This window comes from Chiloscyllium plagiosum, unplaced genomic scaffold (genome assembly GCF_037043375.1).
Source record: "Chiloscyllium plagiosum isolate Xiang-an unplaced genomic scaffold, Cpla_swu_hap1 HiC_scaffold_17, whole genome shotgun sequence".
Classification (NCBI taxonomy): domain Eukaryota; kingdom Metazoa; phylum Chordata; class Chondrichthyes; order Orectolobiformes; family Hemiscylliidae; genus Chiloscyllium; species Chiloscyllium plagiosum.
Genome location: NW_028270155.1, coordinates 31,606,684 through 31,632,007, shown reverse-complemented (window position 1 = coordinate 31,632,007; position 25,324 = coordinate 31,606,684). Strand labels below are relative to the sequence as shown.

Sequence of the window (25,324 nt, the reverse complement as noted above, 5' to 3'; positions counted from 1 at the left end):
GGGTGGGGAAAACAAATCAGTGCTTTCGCTGTGTGATGATTTATTTATAAATACATACATAATGCAATCCAGAGTAACTTTGAGTGAGGTTTTACTGCATCTTGATGAAATACGGCAAGAATCAGATCATCTTGACCTGTCTGCACGGGAGCAAGGTCTACAATGGAGCAGCAGACTGACATTAAACCTGAAGGTTTTATGTACATCAGACTGGTGAGGTGCAGTGCAGTCTCAAGCTGGACATCCCCCAGGTAAGGAATACCTCTTTTATATTTAGTTCATAGGCTGTGGAAAGCACTGACAACACTACCAGTTATAATTGCCCTTAGAGGAGGTGAGCTGTCTATCACAATGGTTGCAGTCAGTGTGGTGTAAGTACAGCCACAGTAGGTTTCTGGTAGAGGATTTCAATTACAATTCAGAGATCAGAGATCAATAAGTTGAATGGATGGAAATGGTGGGGTCTCACTCCTCAATCAGAGGTAGGTTTCCTGTCACGTTTGGGAAAGGTGGGTGCTTGCTAAAGGACGTACAATGGAAGAAGAGGGTTGCAAGGGAGAAAGGGATTTAATGGCGAAGTTGCAAGGATTGGTTGGGGGAGCTAAAAGGGAAAAAAACTGGGAAGGCACAAAGATGATAAAACAGTTTTAAATGAGTCAAAGAAATACTCAGCTAACTGGGATCCAAGAAAACATTAAGTCAGTGAGGTAATGAATTCTTGCAAATGAATGTAGAATGCATAGTTTAGGGCTGACAAAGTTGAGGAGCTATAATTCCTGGAAAAAATAAGATGGATTCTATTGCAATGAACATTCTTAAATTAGTAACTATTAAATTAATTATTAAAATATTGTTACAATTAAATTAATTAAATATCAATTATTAAAATTAATTCTGAGATTCAATAAATAGATTTCTAACTACCTGATGAGAACAAAAAGCTTTGTGTACAGGCAATGAAAGTGCATTAGTAGTGAGCCCAGCAGTCTTCAGAAGGTGGGTACAGGCTGGTGGCGTTTTGGCTGGAGAAGTGTATGTTAATTAAATTGATAAATAAAAACTGTTGTTAACTTACACCTGTTGTGTTGTACCAATTTAAATCCTAGGTGGTGTCTCAAAATTGATGTTTTTCTCGTATGTTATGGTTTTAAGTTTAATGGAGAGTTGATAATTATCAAGACTATTGATGAATTATTCCAATTCTGCTTCTGGTTGAGTCAGAATATAAGTCAAGAAGTGTACAGAAGATATTGTTACAATGTGACAGCCTCACCTACCAGTGGAATGAGAAACTTCCCTTAGAAATCAAAATAGTAGTAGTAGTAGTAGTTCAAAAAATCCCAAGAGGGCTCCTCAGGAAAGAAAAAGAATTCTGATCCCTGATGGAATTCAAAAAAGCAGACAGAAAATGTGGCAAGATATCACTGAGCCCTGATTTTACTTTTGCTCATTCACGCGAGATAAAGATCTAAATATTTTAAAGCTGACTGAGGGACCGGTGAGGAACTTCTGCTTATGCCACATAACCCAAACATTCTCCAAATTGAAACAGGAGCTCAATTTTGAAAAATGTAGACCTATCCTAAAGACTATTTCAGTCTATTGCAAATGTTCCTTTTCCTGCCTATAAATTCATTCTCATTTGTCACTGGAAAAATATTGTAAACCAGGCTAAGATTTTGAAAAGCACCTTTGTGTATGTTATTAGTAGTTGCTAATTCACTAAACAAATGATTGTTTTATCAACGCTATTGAAAGTTATGGTATGTAACCTTTAGTAGTGACTGATGGAACAAAAGTGCCAGCAGCTGAATCAGATCATATTTAACATAACCATCAGTCTTCTCCAAACCGAGAATACGTGGAGGGAAGAATGGCTTGTCTTCATTCAATGAAATGACGTAGGAGTTGTTCCAAGGGAAGAACCCAAATTGGAATAAGTATTTAATGACCACCATCACCTGCAAAGTGAAACGAAAGCAGGTTACACCTGAACTTGCATTAAAATGCTGAAACTTAAGAACACTGAATATTATGCAGGAAAATATCATAGCCATGATAACAATTAATGCCCACATTGATCTTCATATTGTCATTACCTGAAATGTTCACTAAGTAAAACAAATCAGAGTACAACAAGCTCAGGGGTTTCAAATAAAACTTCAATACAAATACCTTATACCCAATTAATTGTCTCTGATTAAAAGTCACTGTCGCAATTCTAGGGAACTGTAGCAGACAACACGTAATTAGCAAGGTTCCAAAAACAACCATTGTCTAAATGAACATATTATCTATTTTTCACAGCTGGCTGATGGATAAATATTGCTCAGAATCCCAGCTTACTAACTCAAGAATGAAGGTGGCTTGCTATGACTGAGGCAAGACTGGTCCTTAATGTGCGAATTACAGTGTTATAATGGATTGTATTGAAACACAGTTCCTTTTTGTCCAACTCCATTTGTCACATGTATACACCTTATATTAACACACAGGAAAGCTGGTAAGATCATAAGTATTACGCAGGGAATAAAAACAATTTTTCAACTACATAAAGCATAAAATATGTAAATTTGTACAATGAGCAATATGCGATCTCTCTTCAGCTCACCTCAGTGTAGATGATTGCTGTCATCCAAAATCGTTTGCTGGGCCGAGGAATTGAAAGCATTGCCCAGAGGAACATCAGAATGGGAAGAAAGAGTGTGATTACAGAGGCAGAGATCATATTGTTCAAGATAATGATGAAGTAGCAGGTCAACTCTGAATAAGCAGCAATGACATTATACACAGCAAATACCAGTTTCAAAAATCGGTTGTGGGATTGATAAAACTTCTTCGATCCCTCCAATTCTTCAATGGAAGAATGGCTTAAAAAGATAAAAACAAAAACATTAATCTTAAAATGTTACACCTGATGAGTAATGTTTTTGCCACCTTTTATTCCTTGAAAATATCAAAATGCACATTCCTCTAACAATCTGCTTCTTGTCCCATTTATTTTGAGTATTGTATAGTAATTTTTGACCCCCATACTGTGGTGCACTACATCAATCACTCTTCTTGAGATCTTTGCTTGAAGGAGGACCTTGATGATTATTTGCAAAGTACCGTGACTTTTTATCCCAGTTGGGGCACAAAGGCAGGTCCATGTTTGCTGCAACTGGAATAGGAATCAAACTTTGTGCTTTTGACCTTAATCTGATCCACATATCAAACCATCTCAGCTATTAAGCCTTCCCATATCAATCAGTGTACATAAAGAAATGGTCAGAGAGTTTAACAGCTGGGAAAGAAGTAAGGTTCCACATGCTAGACTGGTTAGTAAAGTTAGATCACACGGGATCCAGGAAGAGCAAGCCAATTGGAAACAAAATTGGATTGATGGTAGGAGACAGAGGGTGATGGTAGAGGGTCATCTTTTGGACTGGAAGCCTGTGACCAGTAGTGTGCTGCAAGGATTGGTGCTGGGTCCACTATTGCCATTTATATAAACAGTTTGAATGAGAATATAGGAAGCATAGTTGGTAAGTTGTGGATGACACCAAAATTGGTGGTATAGTAGATAATGAAGAAAGTTGTCTAAGAGCACAATGGGATCTTGATCAGCTGGGCCAGTGGTCTGAGGAACAGAAGATGGATTTTAATTCAGATGAGAGGTTTGCATTTTAGTAGGACAAACCAGGGCAGGAATTATACAGTTAATTATAGTGCCTTGGGGAGTGCTGTCCAACAGCGAGACCTAGGGATTCAGGTACATAGTTCCTTCAGAGTGGTGGCACAGGTAAAGAGGATGGTGAAGAAAGCATTTGGCACACTTTCCTTCACTGGTCAGAACATCGAGTTCAGGAGTGGGGCATCATGTTGTGGTTGTAAAGAATGTAGAGGGGCATGGATAGAATAAATAGGCAAGGTATTCCCCTGGGTTGGGGGAGTTCAGAACTGGAGGGCATAGGTTTAGGGTGAGAGAGGAAAGAGATAAAAGGGGCAACTTTTTAACGCAGAGGGTGGTGCATGTAGGAATGAGCTGCCAGAGGAAGTGGTGGAGGCTGGTACAATTGCAACATTTAAAAGGCACCTGGATGGATATGAGAATAGGAAGGGTTTGGAGGGATATGGGCCGGGTGCTGGCAGGTGTGACTAGATTGGGTTGGGATATCTGGTCGGTCTGGACGAATTGGACCGAAGGGTCTGTTTCCATGCTGTACATCTCTATGTCTCTATGAAGCAACATTTGTAGTACTGAATACTATTTTGGATGCCCTGCTATAGGTAGGATGCTATAAAGTTGGAGAGAATTCAGAAAATATGTACAAGGATGTTACTGGTACTGGAGGGTTTGAGTTATAAGGAGCAGCTGGGTAGGCTGGGACTTACATCCCTGGAGCATTTGAAGTTGAGGGGTGACCTTGTAGAGCTTTGTAAAGTCATGAAAGGCATTCATAAGGTGAATAGCCAAGGTATTTTCCCTAGGGTGGGGGGAGTTCAAAACTAGAGGCCATGGGTTTAAGGTAAGAGGGGAAAGATTTAAAAGGGACCTGAGGGGCAAATTTTTCCACACAGAGGGTGGTGCATATATGGAAAGAACTGCCAGAGGAAGTGGTAGAGATTAGTAAAGTCACAACATTTAAAAGATATTTGGACAGATACATGTACAGGAAAGGTTTTGAGGGATATGAGCCAAGCACAGGCTTATGGGACGATTTTAGTTTGGGAAACCTGGTTGACCTGGATGAGTTGGACTGAAGGGCCTGTTTCCATGTTATATGAATGTGTCTATCCATGCTGGTCATTAAGCACCTATCTATTCTAATCCCATTTTCCAGCACTTGGCCCATAGCCTTGAATGCCATAGTGTATCAAGTATTCATCGAAATACTTCCTAAATGTTGTAATGGTTCCCAGTCTGCCACATTTTTTGGCAGTGAGTTCCAGATTTCCACCAACCTCTGGGTGAAAAACATTTTCCGTAATTCCCCTCTAAAGTTTCTGCACCTTACCTTAAATTTGTGTCTCCTATTTGTTTACTCCTTTACTAAAGTGAAAAATGTCTTTCTCTGTATGCCCCTCACAACTTTATTGATGTCCATCAGATTTCAGTTCTCCAAGATAAATGACCTCACCCTATTTAGCATCTCTTCATAGCTGATTCATTCTAGTCCAGGCAACATCCTGGTAAATCTCCTCTGTACACAGTTCTCCAGTTGTGGCCTAACTACCATTTTATATGTCCCCATCATAAACATCGCGCGTGTGTATTCAATGTCTTGACTAATAAAAACGAATATTCCATATACCTTCTTAACCACCTTAGTTAACTTTCCAGCTGCCTTCAAGGATCAAAAGGCATGGATATTAAGGTCCTACTGTACTTCCTACAGTCCTATAATTCATTGTATATTTCCTTGCCTTGTTGGTCCTCCCAAAATATATCACCTCACACCTTTCAGAATTAAATTTCATTTACCAAGGTTATGCCCATCTGACCAGTCAATCTATATCATCCTGTAGTCTAAAACTTTGCTCCTTGCTGTTTACCACAACACAAATTTTGGTGTAAACTGCAAACTTAATGATCAAATCATCTATGCTCATGCCTAGGTTATTAATGTACACTATAAACAACAAATGACCCAACACTGAACCGGACACAGCTTCCAAATCACAGAAACACTCATTGACCATCACTCTCTGTCTCTTGCCACTAAACCAGTCTTGGATCCAATTTGCCAAATAGAACCATTTCCATTTTGAGTTAACTGTTGTTAACACCAGCATTTATTTTCAATTGCAATACCCTGTGTATTTCTTATAACAAGATGATTATACCAAGCACTGAAATAGGAAGTTAAAGCACATTTTCAATACATTTCTATGAACAATGCAAAAATGATCTCAGGAACTGCAAAGAAACAAAGAAGAACAAAACAAAAAACAACATAGCACAGGAACAGATCCCTTGGTCCTCCAAGCCTGTGCCCTTCCATGCTAAAACTGTCTTTACTTACAGGATCTGTATTTCTCTATTCCCTACATTTTCAAGTATTCTTCCTAGCATTTCTTGAATGCTGATATTGTGTCTGTTTCCATCACCACCCCAGGCAGCACGTTCCAGGCACTTAGTACTCTTTGTGCAAAAAACTTATTTGCACATCTCTTCTAAACCGTGACCCCCCCCCATCTTGAACCTGTGTCCCCTACTAATTGACCCCTCTGTTCTGGGAAAAGCCTCATACTATCCTCTCTATCTATTCCATTCACAATCATACAAACCTCTATCAGATCATCCCTCAACCTCCTGCATCCCAGCAAAAACCTGCTCACTCTATCCAATATTTCTTCATAGCTAAAATCCCCCATACTTGGCAATGTCTTGGTAAACCATTTATGTGGTCTCTCCAAAGCATTCACATCCTTCTGGTAGCGTGGTGACCAGAACTGTATACAATATTCTAAATGTGGCCTAACTAGAGTTTTATAAAGCTGTAGCATAACTTGCCTATCCTTATACTCAGTGCCCCTTTCAATGAAAGCAAGTATGCCATAGGCCTTGTTTACTACCTTATCTACCTGCACTGCTTCCTTCAATGATGTGTGGACCAGCACACACAGACCCCTCTGCATATCAGTACTCCGAAGGGTTCTCATTCACTGTATAATTGTCACCTGTACTTGACTTCCAAAAATGCATCACCACACATTTGTCTGGATTTTAAAAATCCATCTACCATTTTTCTGCCTATGCCTCCAACTAATCTATATCTGGTTGTATCTTATGACAATTCTCCTCACTATCCACAACTCCACCAATCTTTATATCATACCAATCAGACCAGCAACATTTTACTCCAAATCATTTTTGTAGACCATGAACAGCAGAGGTCCCAGCACTGATCCCTGTGGAATACCACTACTCACAGACCTCTGTTCAGAAAAGCATCCTCCCACAGCTACCCTCGATCTCTTATGACTAAACCAGTTCTATATCCATCTTGCCAGCTCACCCTGATACCATGTAACTTTATCTTTTGTACATCACACCTCTGAAAGAGAATTATTTAACTCAATTGCTTAACAAGGATATCTTTTATTGCAGATTTTTGTTAAGGTAGGGAAAAAGTACAAATAGTTTGGATGTTGCTAAAATGAGTACACATATAGGGGCTATGAGGTGGTAATTCCCATTAACAGAATTGTATGATTAGTCCAATAAGACATTCTACCTCCCACACAATTGAGTAACAGCATGTGCCAATTTCAGTGTCATACCAATGTGATAACAGGTACATAGGCTGAACAAATCAAAAAATATATTCCATAAGACCATAAGTCCATAATATATAGGAGCAAGACAAGGCCATTTGGCCCATCAAGCCTACTCTGTCATTCAATTATGGCTGACATGTTTCTCAGCACCATTCTCCTGCCTTTTCCTTGTTACCCTTGATCTCCGTAGTAATCTGTCTGTCCTAAATACATTCCATAACTTGGCCTCCACAGCCCTCTGTGGCAATGAGTTCCACAGATTAACCACCCTCTGGCTGAAGAAATTCTTCCTAAACTCAATTCTAAAGGGTTGTTACTTCACTCTGAGGCTGTGCCCTCGGTCCTAATCACTCCTACTAGCAGAAAGATCTTCTCCACATCCACTCTATTTAGACCTCTCAGTATTCTGTAAGTTTAATCAGATACCTCCTCATCCTTCTAAACTCTTCCGTCAGTAACCTGTAATAGGCAGAGTACACACTCAACACAGCCCATGTTTATAAAACCCAAAACAAAATGTCCACCGTTAGATATCATTTTGTATTTAGGGAACACTTGCTGACAATCTTAAACGTGTAAAGAACAACTCTAGGGTGCAATTTTAGGAACATCAGTTGAGATTTGAACATGGATCATCAGACTTTCTAAAAGCAATATGCATTCAGACGCAGGGACCCATTCTCTGCAAACAAACCTTGTACCTTTTTTGAATTTCCTGGAAGTTGAGGGAGCCTTAAGTTTTCATTGCTTTTTCCATGCTCATGCTTAGCCATTTTGGATCAACCTGCCAATCAATCATCGGTCTTTAATCTGGTCCTATAAATTGGTATGATTATTTGAAATTTGACACTCTTGCATTTATCCTGAATGAGTGTATGATGAAAAGATTTGGCAACCTTTCAACAAATAATTTGGACCTTTGTGAAACTGCAGTTCTTAAAGGAAGCATGTTAATCGCTTTGAGTCAGGGTAATATTCCAAGTTAAAGTAGAATATCCAACAATTTATTGGAATTGACTCAGTCTTGACCACAGATATATGTGGCCTATTTGGAACATTGCCTCTTTTTATGAGTTAATTTTGTACCTGCTTGCAAGCAGTTCACTCGCTGTTCTGGTACGAGGAATGGGCTGAAATGATTGCTCCTCTGACTCTGTGTCAAACTTGGCTGTTTCTAGTGAATCCACAGTCAAGTTTTCTTCCTTGATGTTAGATTTTGTGCTGCAATCAGGAACCAGTTCCTGGGACTCCCCTTCCTCATGGATCATCAGGGATGATTCTTGCTCTTCAGAACTACTGCATTAAGAAAATTGTCATCATGAAATTGGACTGAAAAATTGTTCTTAACATTTCATTAAAGGTTTGTTTCCTGATGCAGCACTAGCCTGTGCCCTCTATTGGCATCCAGTGCCTCTATACCTTAATCCCCTACCAAGTAGGAATTTTCAAGGGAGATAATTTGGCTGATCTTCTCTTTCTTCCTTGAATGAAGGGCCAATAATCCACAACCACCATTTACCTCCTCCGTCTCCATGTGGCTGAACTTGTTCTCATCAGTGAACAAGGTCTACCCTAATTGCACTCACTTCCACAAATTTAAATTTGTCACTGTTGGAACCTCCTTGGGCCTCTGCTTGCCTTTCTGTGGGAAACATGGAACACCTTGTCCCAGGAAAAAACAAAACAGGAAATTGGAAATCAAATCAGTAACTGCAGAAATGGCCACCAGCTCTAGTAATATTTGTGGAGAGGGAAAATCAGTGAACCTTCTATCCCTGGTATTAAGCAGCCTAAGTGGCAAGGTTGTTAAGGGGCCAATTGGTCCCTTTCATAGGATGTTATTCCAATTTGGGATATTTCCAACTGGGGACAGAATAACATTAATTGCCCGAAATGTCGATTTTCCTGCTCCTCGGATGCTGCCTGACCTGCTGTGCTTTTCCAGCATCACTTTGATCTAAACTCTGGTTTCCAGCATCTGCAGTCCTCACTTTTGCCTACATAAATTGTTAACCACTGGCTAAAATTTGACAATTTCTTCTCTGAACCCATTAAAAAAATCTCTTTGGCAGAAACAAAGGAGAGATTTTAAAACAGTGTCCCCCATTATTATTTAATATGCCCCATTATTTTATCCCCACAGATGTTGCTACTGTTCTGCGAGTCTCAAGTGAGCAAGCATGGTCTTTTCTGTAAGAGTTATGAAACGTTCCTTTTCTTTCCTTTTCTAGTCCATGACCTGATTGATGCATTGCACTGTCCTACTAGGATTGCCGCATAGCAACGTGAGTGTGTATTTTAAAGGGATCACTTCCTGTGCATGGCCTGCTCATCTCTTGCACAATAAACTCTGGATTGTTGCCTTTTAAAAAAAAACTGAGGGAGAAAAACAGGAACAACAGATTTGTTAACTTGACATTAGTAGAGAAAATGCTAGTGATCTGATATAAATGACATAATAGCTGGGACACTCTGAAAATAATGGTAGGATTAGGCAGAGTCAATGTGGATTTATGGAAATCAAGTTTTTTAAACCTGTTAGGGTTGTTTTGAAGATGCAACCAGCAGACAATTTAAGTCAGAACAAGAACAAGACAGATGGAATATAATTTGAAAAATTGTATGGTAAAAACTTTCATATGATATTACTCCCACTTGGGACATTTAGAACTGGGACAGAATCTCACAATAAAGGGAAGGACACATAGGAATGTGATGGGAAGAAATTTCTTCACTCAGAGTGTGGTGAATCTGAAATTTTCCACTGCAAATGGCTGAGGAGAGTCAGTCATTGGGGATATACAATTCAGAAATTGTCAGATTGCCAGATATTAAAGATATCAAGGGATACAGAGAAAGACAGGAAGATGGCAGTGAGGTGGGTGATCAGCATGTTGAATGGCAGATTGTGTTAAAGGGGCTGAATGGCCTACTCCTGTTCCACTTGCTTTGCAATTATGCAAATCAGGTTCCAGTGATGTAGTCGAGGACTCTACATAATTCCTTAAGAGATCCTCATACCTTGATCCATTTCTTTGTCTTCCCAACTGTGTTTCTCTCTCTGGGCACCATACCCACCTATCATATAGACCCTTCACACCCTCAAACCCCATTCCAGCATGCATACCAATGTCATATCTTCAGTATATACACTAACCTTTCCCAGCTACAATCAGTTCTGAAGGAGGGTCACTGGACACAAATTATTAATTCTGCTTTCTCTCCACAGATGCTACCAGAGCTGCTAAGTTTCACCAGCGATTTCTGCTTTTGTTTCTGATATTTAGCATCCGTAGTTCCTTGTTTTTTTTTCCCCCATCATATCCAACTGGCTCGGTCACATCCATTGAGAAGAGGAACATGTGTTTTAAGAGATCTGAAGGATCTTCTTTGTGAACTAGAAGCAGGAACTCCTCTAACATGTGCCTTACTGCCAAGGATTGTTCAACTGGGTCCTTGATCATAACCTCTTGTTATCTAATATCAGATTCCCGCACAGTAAAGCCAAGGAGTGAAAATCCTCAAGGCTTCATACTTCAGAGGGCTAGAGAGAGCTTTCTATTCACCTCAGCCCTGGCCAGGCAAATGCCACCTAATTTCTCCATACTTCATCTAAGTGCAAATCAACACTACAAATTACATGCCTAATAATATGTATTTATGCACCTGCCTTGATGTATTGGTGAGCTGTGGACCATCCCCATCTGTTGATTGTTCAGGCCTGTTATTCTGCAACAGTGTTTCATTACTCTGCTCTTGTGTTTCATAAAGACCCTCCAGATATTCTTGTACTTCCTCACCCTGAAAAGGTGATGAAAATTGATGATAAAAATAAACAAGTACTGTGTACTTCAGCAGTTATGAAACTTTCCAAACCCACATTCAATATATATGCGTTAAAATTTATGTATTGTAAGGAGAAAAGTCTTGCCCAAGTTATGGTAAAATCTATTTTTCAACATTCTGTGTGAAAATAACATTTACGGAGTACAATATTGAAATTTAAGTTCAATGGCAACATTCAATTCTGATCTACAACAGCAGAGGGCTTTTCAAGGTTTTCAATAAATCACCATAAAGCAGTTCAAGGGACACACAGAAAGGGCATGTGGAATGCTGAATCGAGTCAAGAGTAGTTGGATAGTTCTGGTTAGGGGCACGGTTAGGAAGTAGTTTTAGGAGTTGATAAGTAGCTAAGAGGTTAGAGTTGGTAATCACAAGTGATTCTGGGCAGTTGAAGCAGAAATGCCACTATCTGTATTAAAGAAAATTGGGAAGGCATTGGAAGAAGCCTGTAACCCATTAATACTTTGATGCATCTATCAGAGTGAGGTTTAAAAGGTCCACGAACAGTATTTGCCTCATACAATCAAGCAGGATGAGAGCTCAGGGAGAACCTAGGAACATGTCTCGCTCAGTGAAGCTGGAGTTGTGCTGGTGGGTGAATACTGGAATGCAGTTTTAATGTCCATGGCAGTGCAAACCAAGAACAGGAGGTTGATCAGAACAAGAGCAGTCGCTGAGGCAGTCTATGACAGAATAGCTCTTCAGTGGGAGTTTTAAGGCCAGTCGCCAAAAGAGAAGAATTATAATATCTTGTGAAAATTATTGAGATTTGATGATCTACTATGTTATTAACATCTTGGGCAGGGGGGGGGGGGGGTGGTGTGGGATGTTTGATCACAGTAGAGTACCCATATTTACTACTGTGTTTGAAGTAGGTTGTGTCTATATTATAGATTGCATTACTGTTCTAACTTACTGAGTAACTGTTGTTTGTTTAAAATCATGGAATCTCATGCTTTCTCCCCTGGATCTTACATTTTGTCTATTTTAAAAATAAAGTTCCCTGACCAGATGTCACATAATTTGGTGATCTTGTCCAGGATCATTACATAAAGTTGGCAATTTTGTCTGGTATCATAAAGTGTAATAAAGATTGATACATTGGTTCAACTATGAAATAAACATTATTTCTTATTTATTTATTCCATGACATGCATTTCATTTTAAGACTGGCACCAATTAGGAAAGAGGGAGAGGTCTTGATGATGACTATATGACTGCATTAGGTGAGAAAATGTGCTTTGAATTTGTATTTGTATTTGTTTGGTTTTAAGACTATCTTGCAGGTAAAGAATAATGATTTCTTGATGGTCTAATTCAGCTACTTACACGTGCAAGTTTCTCAGTCAATAAGTGCCGTTCAACCCACAGAACAGTAGAAGTATCAAGGTACTGCTGAGCGAGGGTGTTCAGCCACTGTGTCAGTCCATCCACCATGGCTAAGAAGAGGACCCAGAGAAATCTCAGAACATCCATTATACGCTGAACAACATTGCTCTTAGCTGAAAGACAAGAACCACAGGCTGTTATTAGACTTACTGTGCCATATCAACATATTTCACTAGTGAATCATGGAGTGATACAGCACAGGAGGCCATCATTTGGTAAATCTATCCAATTAATTTCTCTGCCCTACTCCTTTCCTGTAGCCTTGAAAACATTTCTTTTCAAATGCTAACATTCCCTTTTGAAAGTCGAAGAATGTGGCACTGGAAAAGCACAGCCAGTCAGGCAGCATCCGAGGAGCAGCAGAGTCAACGTTTCGAGCATAAATTCTTCATCAGGAAGTCCTCACTTTCTCCTATTTAATTATTCCCTTTTGAAAGTTGATATTGAATCTGCTTCTTTCACATTCTCTGATATGGATTCCAGATTACAACAAAACCTGCACAAACAATTGTTAGCTCATTTCTCCTCTGGCTCATTGCCAACTATTTAAAATCTGTGTCTTCTGGTTGCCAATCATTCTGCCACTGGAAACAGCTTCTACATATTTACTCTGCCAAACTATTCCTGAGCTTGAACCATCAAATCTTCTCTCCTCCAAAGAGAATAAGCTCAGTTTCTCCAGTCTCTCAATGTTACTGAAACTCCTCCTGTTTGAAACCATTTGAGTGAATTTCCTCAGCACATATTCCAGGGCTTTGACATCCTTCTGAAAGGGTAAATTCTAGAATTAGTTGCAAAACCTTAGCTGAAGCCTAATGGGAGTTTTCTATCATTTTAGCATAACTCATTGTTTTGATACTCTAGTTCTCTATTAATAAAGCTTTGTTTTAACAGCCTACGTATAGAACCCTGAGGGGAACACCACCCCTGCTCATGACTCCACCCCCAATCCCCCCACCACCACACCCACTCCAGTAACAGGCTCCGCCCCCACTCCCAGCTCCACACTCACACCGGGTCCCAGCTCCCAGCCCTGCCGAGTTTTTACCACCCCTCCAGACCTCCCCCTCACTGAGGACGAACGATCAGTCCTCAGCAAAGGCCTCACCTTCATCCCCCTCTGCCCACGCATCAATGAATTTAATACACACCATGACACCGAACACTTCTTACACTGCCTCTGCCTCTGAGCTTACTTTTACAATCAGGACTCCCGCCCACCTTCCGAGGACCCCTTCGCCCGCCTCCAACACACTGGCCTCTTACCCGACCACGATCACTTCATTTCCAACAGCCACCGGGACATAACTGCCTCAACCTGTCTACCCCCTCCCCCACTCCAACCTCTCACCCTCACAACGCACAGCCCTCCACTCCAATCCTGACCTCACCATCAAGCCAGCGGATAAAGGGGGTGCAGTGGTGGTTTGGCGCATTAACCTTTACACCGCTGAAGCCAGACACCAACTTGAAGACACCTCCTCCTACCCCCCCCTCGACCATGACCCCACTCCCCATCATCACCCAGACCATACAGAACCTCATCACCTCAGGAGATCTCCCACCCACAGCTTCCAACCTCATAGTCCGGGAACCCCGCACTGCCCACTTCTACCTCCTTCCCAAGATCCACAAGCCTGACCACCCTGGCCGACCCATTGTCTCAGCATGCTCCTGCCCCACTGAACTTATCTCTACCTACCTCGACACTGTCCTATCCCCCTAGTCCAGGGACTCCCCACATATGTTCGAGACACCACCCATGCCCTCCACCTCCTCCAAGACTTCCGTTTCCCTGGCCCCAACGCCTCATCTTCACCACGGATATCCAATCCCTCTACACCTCCATCTGCCATGACCAGGGCCTCCAAGCTCTCCGTTTCTTACTCTCCCAATGTCCCCAACAGTACCCTTCCACCGACATGCTCATTCGTTTGGCCTTCGCCCTTAACAATTTCTCCTTTGAATCCTCCCACTTCCTCCGGATCAAAGGGGTAGCCATGGGCACCTGTATGGGCCCCAGCTATGCCTGTCTCTTTGTTGGCTACGTAGAACAGTCCATCTTCCGTAGTTACACCAGCACCACTCCCCACCTCTTCCTCTGCTACATTGATGACCGCATTGGCGCCACCTCATGCTCCCGCGAGGAGGTTGAGCAATTCATCAACTTCACCAACACATTCCACCCTGACCTTAAATTTACCTGGACCATCTCTGACACCTCCCTCCCCTTCCTGGACCTCTCCATTTCCATTAATGACGACCGACTTGACACCGACATTTTTTACAAACCCACCGACTCCCACAGCTACCTGGATTACAACTCTTCCCACCCTACCTCCTGCAAAAATGCCATCCCGTATTCCCAAATTCCTCCGCCTCCGCCATATCTACTCCCAGGGGGACCAGTTCCACCACAGAACACACCACATGGCCTCCTTCTTTAGAGACCGCAATTTCCCTTCCCATGTGGTTAAAGATGCCCTCCAACGCATCTTGTCCAGATCCCACACCTCCACCCTCAGACCCTGTCCCTCCAACAGTAACAAGGACAGAACCCCCCTGGTGCTTACCTTCCACCTTACCAACCTTCGCATAAACCAAATCATCCGACGACATTTCTGCCACCTTCAAACGGACCCCACCACCAGGGATACATTTCCCTCCCCACCCTTTTCCGCCTTCCGCAAAGACTATTCCCTCCGTGACTACCTGGTCAGGCCCACGCCCCCCAAACAACCCACCCTCCCATCCTGGCACCTTCCCCTGCCATCGCAGGAATTGCAAAACCTGCGCCCACACCTCCTTCCAACGCCCCAAAGGAGCCTTCCACATCCATCAAAGTTTTAGCTGCACATCCACCAATGCTGCCTGAACTGCTGTGCTTTTCCAGCACCACTCTCATCTAGAATCTGGTTTCCAGCATCTGCACCCCTTGTTTTTACCTAGTAATATAAAATTATGCCATACATAGCCTCTAGACAAATTTTACAAAGGTTATTGTACATTAACCCAATTTCATGGATATTGTGTAAACTGCAACAATGAAGAACCTTTGTGAAGTTTCTGCTTACAGGGTATTTCTTCTTCGCTCGCATCATCATCCAGAATAGAGGTTTCCTGTATTGATGCTTCTGTTCTTTCTGTTACTCCTGGAAGGTGCCAGTGAAGAGTTACACATTTGTTTATGCATTTCTTTCCTCTATTGAAACATTAATAGGCAATGCTAATAACACCTCTAAACATTTTTCAATAGCCATGAAAGTCAAACAGTGTGCCGCTGGAAAGGCACAGCTGATCAGGCAGCATCCAAGGAGCAGGCAGCATCCAATGTTTCAGTCATAAGTCCTTCATCAGTCTTGTTGAAGGGCTTATGCCCGAAATGTCAATTCTCCTGCTCCTCGGATGCTGCCTAATCGGCTGTGCTTTTCCAGCACCACACTCTTTGACTCTGATCTCCAGCATCTGCAGTCCTCAGTTTCTCCCAATAGCTATGAAAATCTATTACAGAAAATAATAGGAACAATTAACCTTTGCATGACTTAGTGATACCTTGGTAGGTTTACACTCTGGCATCAAAAGAAAATCACATGTATTGAAGTTACAATATTCAAATTTACAATTTTCTGAAATTGCAACCTTCTTTTTTACCTATTTCTCCAGTCTACAGTCACTTGCAAAGAGCAGTGATAGAAAAGCAAGAGAATAGCAAAAACATACAGGCTATTTCGAGGAATGTCCATCTCAGTCATACTGTCACTTATTCTTGTTCATCAGTGCAGAGCTTCACATCTTGAGCTGACAATTCTGATCCTGGCTCCTATGAAATGCAGACTGTACCTGAAATCAACACATCTCCTCTTTGGTGCAGGATTGTGGCAAAAGTCAATCCATGTTCCCTTTTACAGCGGTTAGTTGCTGTGCCCTGAGATTTAATGTCCAGCAACCACCGGCCACTTTGACAGGAGGTAGCAGAGAGTTCAAATATTGATATGTTTAGGATGGCAGTTGGTCAATGGGTTAGGATGCCAGGTAAGTGTACGCAGCATGTATCAGGATCAGGATCTAGAGAAAGGGAGAGGGAGTGTCAGGTCTGCTGGTGGGGGAGAGGGGAGTGTCAGAGCCAGTGAGGGATGGTGTGTGGGGCCCAGCAGGGAGAAAGGTGTAGGATTTAACAGAGAGAAAGGTGTGAGGGGCTGGAGGTGTTGTCAGATCCTGGGGCTATGGGGAAGGTGAGATCTTGTTGGGCGGTCGTTCTGGTCAGGGTTGGGGATAGTTGACAAGGATCTCAGGTGTAAGAGTTCAGGGGAGGTGGAAAAGGGGTTTTGGAAGTGTGCATCTTTTGAGGGGAGGGGAGTAGTTGGTGCAGGGCAGAGGCAGCCTAAATAGTTACCCATGCATTAGACCAAGTTTTTAATCCTCTGACATTTCCTGGGTGATTATTAGCTTAACTGAAGTGAGCTCCCCAAATTATCCAGCTTTCACGGTTCCTTTCAGAGGGTTCTACTTGCAGTGGAGCTGCCCATTCGAATCTTTCGTTTCCACTGAGTCGGCTGTGTCTGGAATTCTATTAATGGAATATTCAGGTCTACAATCTAAAAACATCCAATTTTGGGGGTTATTTCCCTTTACATAATTTGGAAATACACAACATAATTTCAATTGAAAGGTTTGTACATTGGCTATCCCAATTGTAAAGGTTATCAGCATTGATACAAATGCAGAAATAGCAGTTCATTTAATAATGCCAATATTCTCAGAATGCAATTATAGGCTTGACCATGCATAGGGCATTGGGCCTTGGTGTGAGCACTGCGATGGGCCAGCCTAGCATTTACATGGGTAAATCAGAGAATAGAGAGTCAGAGCTGCTTCCTTTATTTGAATGGTGTTAGCAACCATTCATTGCTACAATGGGCACTTCGTTTTTGCCTCCTACATTAAAGAAAGCAGGAGAACTGGCACTGGCCAGTTGTTCTTCCACAGTTTTGAGTCATCCACTTTTACAATTCATTTTTGTCAAACCTTATTTATTAGGGCCACAGATGGCAGCCAATTTTTGATAAACCACGGAAGGATACTAGCTGGGAGGAAGATATATGTTTATTTATCCAGTGTATTGCCCACCCAGTGGATCCAGGTAGGGAACCAAGAGAACTCCAAGCCTGTGAGATACTCACCCTTGAAGTGGGAGTTGATATGGGGCATGCTGATACAGAGCACACAGGCACAAGATGGCCGCTGAGCCGTAAGTTTGTCACTTAGCACACAAGATGGCCTCTGAGCCATTACATGGAAAAGTAGCAAAGCATACACAGATACTGTCTAAGGCCAACAGGATACCAGCACAATAGACACAGAACATAGATGGTTAATTTCAGGCAAGTGGGGGAGATAATACACATCAGTAACGTCTACTGCCACCACCTTCAACAGAAATGTTAACTACCTGAGACTGCTTTTGTACAAGTGTTAATACTTCAGATCTGAAGTAATGGAAAATGATCTTCCGTCTCAGGAAGAACGATCACGACCAACTACGGCAGCAAGGGACTTCTGCACAGCTGCTGAAACTGACAATGACTCCGTAACATTCCTCTGAAACTGACAATGACTGTAATGTTTTCTGTAAACAAACCATGCTGTACAAACAAAGACTCAATATTTGGACCATTATACCATGAAATGTATAAAATATCGTGATATCTGCTCAGAGGGTGAGAGAAGGTTCACAGCTGACAGCCATGCTGCCGGAGGTCTCTCTCTCCCTGGAGCTCCGGTTTCTTTGTACAATAAACTCTTGTCATTGAATACTGATTCTGACTCTGACACTGGTGATTTTCCCCACAACATCCTAACTATACCCCGCCTGGCTTGGTTAATTGGTAGAGTGAGATTTTGTCCAAATCGAGACCCTGCAGGAACTGCCAATGAGGGCGGGGATTCAGCACATTCATAACCCGGTATTATCTGGTCCTCATCAATTTCCAGGATGTTTCTCCACACTTCCACCTCCTTTAGGGAGAGTGTTGAAAATATTGCAAAACCTTGGCACCCACATATTTAATGCAGGAGAGTCAACTTATAATTTTCACGCTTAAATTAAGATCTTCAACAGCATCAGCGAAAAATGGCATGAAGTTAGTTTATAGTTGATGATTTTTTGTTCTGGTGCTACTCTTCAAAACTGAATGTAAATTACATGCACAGATATGAACAAATATAATTTTACTTTTTGGCCTGACACAATAACTGAGCTCAGAAATTATTCAGCATCTGTTTTTAAAGATCTACTTGAACAACTAAGATCCCAGTGTGGCTTTTTGTTTTAAGCTTCCCTACAATATGGAAACAGGCCCTTCGGTCCTGCAAGTCCACACTGACCTTCCGAAGAATATCCCACCCAAACCCATTCCCCATTACTCTACTTTTATCCCTCACCTATACATTCCTGAACACTATGGGCAATTTAACATGGCACATACAGGAAGCATATGTACACCTCCAGGATTCAATGCGCTGTTTGCCATTTTGGATAAGGATATTGATGCTTTGTTAAACACAGTGGAAGCATTAGGACCTTTGCATGTGTTAATATGGACCCTAATGCCTACTAGAGATCCCAGATCAAAATCTGTCAGCCCTGAGAGGATGTTGTCAGTTCTTAGGAAACCCAAACCATGGAGCTATCTACAAGGCACAGTAAGAAAGTCAGGTAGTCTAACTGAACATGAAACCAGAAGGAGTGAAAACACTCCTTCTAATCCCTTATTGAAGGAACCCATGTAGCTGCCCCTATTGAATGCTAACATTCCTCGCTCCCAGACCTGATCCCCAATCTCATAGCCTTCAATCCCCAGCCCCATCATCCTTCAGTAGACTCACTTGATTGCGGACTCATTCCACAAATACTTGTTCACTGGACAGTTGTGTGATACTTTCAGTGATTGATTTCTCAAAACACTTCACCAGCGAGGTCTGACCTCATTTAAGTTTTTTTTAATAATTTGGCTCAAAAGCCAATTTATGGCAACCTCCAACCTCATTGTTCTGATACACAGAATAAACTTACCACCAACTAAAAGGTGAGTGTGGGTCATAGTGTGTTAGATCAAGAATAATTTAGAAAAACACTATTTATATTCATAAAGTTACTTTTGGTACAAACTGGACTGTGAACACTCCAGTTGCATTATAATAATTCTCACCTGCTTTCTGCAGCTCCTTACGTATCTCAATCTCTTGCTGAAACTTCTCAAGTTGCCTTTTATGTTCATTTCTTTTTTTTACGGCCAATTTTGCATTTGTTATCCAGGCTTGGTATGCTAACTAAGCAAATCACACACAAAAAAATATTTTATTGATTATTGCTCACTCCATACTATAGATCCAATAATAACAGCATGCATTTATATTGAACCTTTCTTGTAGAAAACTTCCCACAATGGCTCACGGAGCAGAAGCAAAAGACAGACAGATGAATCTCAAGTAATTAATAAATAAGGCCAAATATGGTAGTGATGGTGTGCTGCTGCTGTAGCATATGGAAGCTGCTGGACTTCAAGGTGATCCAGAATGAACATATTCTGAATAAGTGTTTGTAGTTTGAGGAACTACGGTCCAAGCTGCAAACACTACAGAAATATTAGCCAGGAAATGTAAGGGTGCGCTGAAGTGGCAGACAACCACCTTGTTCCTTGGGTAATATCTGGGTCATGGATTTGCTGCACTCCTCTAGCAAAGCTCAGCACAAGCTGGGAGAACAGCATCTCATTTTTGACTTGGGGGACCCTGCAGCCCTCAAGCCTCATTATCAACTTTAATAATTTTAGGGTCTTCCATGTCCTTTACCCACCTTCACACCCCAGGCCCTGTCGTCACACTGGCTACTCTCAGCATGGTAAGCCCATTTTCAGCTCTTCTTTGTCCTTGGATCATTATCATCCATCCCTTTCTCTGCCTGTCTCTCTCAGCATCATTTCCACCATCATTTACTCCTTTACCCACCCAATTCTTCCACCTCACACCACTTCACCCCATATACTCAGCCTATGTCCCACATTTTCCTAACTACCCTCCGTTCTGAAGAAGGGTCACTGGGCCCAAAACATTAACTCTGCTTTCCCTACATAGATGTTGCCAGACCTGCTGAGTTTCTCCAGCATTTTCTGTTTTTGTTTCAGGTTTTCAGCATTCAGTTTTTTTTGTCTTATTTGCTTATTGAGACAGACGTAAAGTTTATTAACAAATAACCAGTAACACTGTTATTTTGTCTCAAACTTATTCATAGCCTGGATTAGATGACATCATGACATGTGAAGTTCCAGGATAAAGGTCGTCATAATTGGTTTGCGGGGAGGGATTGGACTGAAGTGTCTGTTCCTGTGCTTTTTGACTCTATGGCTCTTGCAAATGAGTAGTGGCGTGGGTAGTGAATCAGCAATTATATGCAATGGCTCCATTACATGATTGTAACTGATCCAGCTGTATTGCAAACATTATCATGTGACTACAGCAAGTAATTAGGAGACCAAACAATATGATGACTTTGTTGCAAGAGTGATGTAGTATAAAAGTAGGAAAGGCTTGCAACAAACAAAGATTATTAGTAAGACTTCACCTGGTCTCCTTACTAATGAAAGATATACCTCCATTGGAAGCAATTCAAAGGAGGTTCATTAGGCTGACTTCTGAGATGAGGGCTTTGCCTTATGACAAAAGGCTGTGCAGTTTGGGCATATATTCATTGGTGTTTAATATAAAGAGAGGTGCTCTTATTGAAGTAATAGGATTATGAGATGGCCTAACAGGGTAGATGTTGAGAAAGTGCTTTCTCTTGTAGGAGAGTCTAAAACTAGGGGGCACAGTTTCAAAATAAAAGAAATTTCTTCTCGTTGAGGGTTATCAATCTTGAAATTCTCATCCAACAAGTGTAGGGGAGGCTGTGTTATTGAATATATTCCAGGCTGAGCTAGACAGATTTTAGGTTGATAAGGAAGTCCTGGGGAAGTGGACTTTAGGCCACAACCAGATCAACCATGATCTTATTGAACAGTGGAACAGCTTTGATGGACTGAAATTCTTATGATCTGTGTATATTATTTTAAGGCAAATTCCTGTTTGCAGCTATTTTATTTAAGTGGTACCTGGAATGCACTCTGTTTAGGAGTTTGCTGCTCTTCCTGCAGACATTCCTCATCTTCTTCACTGTCTGACTCGAATAGGTAATAATCTCCTGACTGAAGCACTACACAGATAAATGAGAATAATAGAGAAAAGCACATCATTAGTTTTCATGTCATAACACAAGTGTTAAAATGGCAAAGACAGCATGTTAATTTAAGTTATCAAGACACTAAGTTAAAATGACAATAGTAATAAGACAGTTATTTGTAAAATAGCAATTGTTAAAACATTGGACTTGACTTTCGAACATCAATTAGAGAATGCCCTCTTTCTCATTCTGTTCCTTTTAAATATAGGAGCACATTTCACATACGGTTACAAAGCATCCATGGGTAATCTTGGTATTCTCAGTGATCGATATAGTGAAAGCCACTCAGTAGTTACTGACCAAATAATTACAACACGCATTTTATACTTGCAAAGACAAAATTGCACACAGCGAGATATGTAATATCACAGGCCTTTTGGACAAGACTGGTCTAATGAATGTCAATTGCCCTGACAATTTGGGCTGTTCGAGTGCCTGTGGAGGTCGCTCTGCAAGTTGGGTGTTGGTCAGAGAAACAATTGGAAAATCCTATTGGGTTGACTCATTCAATCTGCAATGGAACTTTGCAGGAGGCAGAATGACAGCGGAAGAGTAAACCACCTGGTTGTAATAGGTAGTTGATCAAACCCCCAAATTAACGGCACTTGCTTAACACTGTCTGGTTTTCCAGCCAAAGTAAGAGGTCGCCATTTGTTAAATCCGTAGCTAGGTAGTAATGTTAATTTGAAGAAGAGCAAATATGTGTGTGTGTGTGTGTGTGTGTGTGTGTGTGTGTGTGTGTAATATACACACATACACAAACTTCTATAAATTTTATAGATCTATTCACACAGATCTATAAATATTATATCTATTACGTTGACATATTATACTCATAAATGCATGTATGAGTAAGTGGAGCAGTGGTGTACTGGAAAAAAAGGATGGCAGGATGGCATACATTAGCAACTTTTGTTTCATTTATATAACCTGATGTTAGTTTTAATTTTAGGTTTGTTGTGATTTTTGTCTTACAGAGCAAAGTTGGATACCACTAATGCACATCAGGGTCAGTTTTGATAAAGAATGGATTGTGATTATAGATCTATCTTGTTCATCAGTGAACCTTTTTAAAATTAACTTGTGGATTGAGGGCATCACTGACGAGCCCAGCATTTACTGCTGATCCCTAATTACCCCAGAGGGCAATTAAAAGTCAACCATATTGCTGCGGCTCTGGAGTCATCTGTAAGGATTGTGGTTTCCTTCCCTAAAGAACATAAGTCAATCAGATGGGTTTTTCCAACAATCAACAATAATGGTTTCATGGTCATTATTAGATTCTTAATTCCAGATTTTTATTGAATTCAAATTCCACCACCTGCCATGGTGGGAATCAACCCCAGTTCCCAGAACATTTCCTGGGTTTCTGGGTTAGCAGTCCAGAGATAATACCACCAGGTCATCACCTCTGTGAAATGAAACCAGAATAGATCTAAGGGAATGAGCATATGTTTACAGGTGACGTGAGGAAAAACTTTTTCATCCAGAGTGTTGTGGGAATCTGGGACTCACTGCCTGTGAGGTTATTGGAGGCAGAAACCCTCAAAGTTTAAGTAGTACTGGTGATGCCAAAGCATACAAGGCTTTGGACCAAGTGCTGGAGAATGGAATTGAGAATTTTAGGTGGTTGCTTTTGACTGGTTTGTGCGCAATGGGCTGAAGGGCCTCTTTCTGTTCTGTAGGTCTCTGTGACTTGTGACCCTAATACAGAGAAACAACACCATGAACTATAAATGTGGATAGGAGAGAATGAGATGGAGTCAATCATTTTGCAATAAAAGACCATGGTGAAAACTGGATAGGAACCACCTCTCAATCAACCCCATGCAGTGAAACCAAACACAGCAGAACTGCAAAAAAGGTTCATATGACATGAGTAATCCTCTAATTGTAAACCACAGGTAAGGTATACTGTACATGGAAAATCAATTTAAACTACATTTAAAGCAATCATACCACCACGTGATCATCAAATGTGCCCATAATAAATTCTTGCTTTAAAAGGAACACAGAAGTTGAGGATTCAAGGCAAAGGACAAACTAAAATGTTCTTAATCAAAAGTGACACAATACAGTGGACATTAATTAAATACCTTTGGCATGGTTTACCCAGGGATTCCACCATTTCTTTTTCTCCTGGGACTTCTCTTTCGTTGCACCTTGCTCTGTCATGCAGGAGACAAGCATGTTGTTTCCACATCAGGGATCACCATAAAGTTACAGCTTTACTTAGTAGATTTGCGGTGTCATTTTTGGCACATCAAAATTACGAAAAGAGCAACAAGAACAAACAAACTGGAAGCTTGCACAAGCTCCGAAAAAAACACTGTTGCAAAAGCATAAATTCCAACTGAAGATGTTTCAAGTAGTTCAAGTAGTTGACAAGCATTTTCATAAATCATTTAATGCTGTCAATGTACTTTGGCAATTTTAGCTGCAGCTCTGAGGGGTCCATGCCTCAGCAGGCGGACATGCAAAGTCAATGAAAAATTGTACAAACAGATCTAATCAGTACTACATAATCAGCCTTTGGTTTTAATATATTCAGCAACTATCCTATGCCAAATAACACAGCACATATGGTAAAAACAGGAGGTTAGCAACTCGTGGGGAAAGCATGTTAATTTACAATGGAGACTGTCATTCCTTTCACACAACAGAAATTCCAAAGCATGACATAAAACAATATGTCCTCCTCCTGCAATGAGGAATCCAGCCAGAACAGTCATCACTGGTGACTTCAGGACACAAAGTATTAGGCTCATTGTTGTGACTAACAAATATCAGAATAGTTTCCACACATGACTTACTTTCTACGTCTGTTATTTGGCATATTTGCCAAATATTTACACCTCTCTCTATTTTCCTGACTCTGAATATTTTTTACAAATATTGTTACTACACAAACATGAAAGCAGGGAACCAATCCACACCGAGTAATTTACTGACTCTCTTCTGAAACAATTGATCCTCCTATCTCCTCCAGGTATGTGTCTCATTTCATTTCCCCTCATTAATTTGGCAGCTCAGTTCAAAATGGTTCTAGTAGAAAGAATTTTAAGTTTAGGAAGTATATTTTGGGATTTTCCTCTTCCGTGCTTCCCATTCTCTGATAGCTGAGCTGAGAATCCTGCAGATTGTCTCGAGGAGACAGTATGTGAATATGCACTTTGAAATGTCGTGTGCAGTTATAGTCTCCATACTACAAAATGCAACTTAAAGATTGGAGAAAGTGTATTTCTTAAACAAGGAGTTTAACACATTTAAGTGTGTGCAATGAGGAGGAACAACTGAGCTAACTAGGGATCTTCCCTGTTGGAGAAGCAAAAGTATAGATTCAAGGATGTGAGGATGATTTTCAGTTGTGAGCATTTCCAGGACAAAATATAACTACTAGATAGTCATTAATGGACTAAATAACACACTTTTCAGCACTTTATTTAGTCCTATCACATGGAATTATTGAAGCAGATATTATTGACAAATTTGAAATATTTGATGCAAGCAAGGGGTTAAAGGGAATGGAGGAATACAGGATCTGGGAGG

At 41.0% G+C, this 25,324-nt stretch overlaps 1 protein-coding gene across 5 annotated transcripts in view; it reads right to left on the bottom strand.

Moving 5' to 3' along the window:
* piezo1 (piezo type mechanosensitive ion channel component 1 (Er blood group)) overlaps window positions 1–25,324 on the bottom strand; it is a 355,592-nt gene that overhangs the window by 46,769 nt on the left and 283,499 nt on the right. For 3 of the 5 annotated variants that reach the window (XM_087995785.1, XM_087995781.1, XM_087995782.1), the window contains exons 31-39: window positions 23,872–23,943; window positions 21,648–21,748; window positions 19,710–19,830; window positions 15,576–15,653; window positions 12,442–12,614; window positions 10,937–11,067; window positions 8,353–8,562; window positions 2,612–2,870; window positions 1,773–1,961 (exon numbers count right to left, since the gene is read on the bottom strand). In XM_087995785.1, coding sequence (XP_087851911.1) covers window positions 1,773–1,961; window positions 2,612–2,870; window positions 8,353–8,562; window positions 10,937–11,067; window positions 12,442–12,614; window positions 15,576–15,653; window positions 19,710–19,830; window positions 21,648–21,748; window positions 23,872–23,943 — 1,334 coding nt within the window. The remainder of the gene's footprint in view (window positions 1–1,772; window positions 1,962–2,611; window positions 2,871–8,352; window positions 8,563–10,936; window positions 11,068–12,441; window positions 12,615–15,575; window positions 15,654–19,709; window positions 19,831–21,647; window positions 21,749–23,871; window positions 23,944–25,324) is intronic. The other 2 variants (XM_087995783.1, XM_087995784.1) reach the window with 2 other exon arrangements.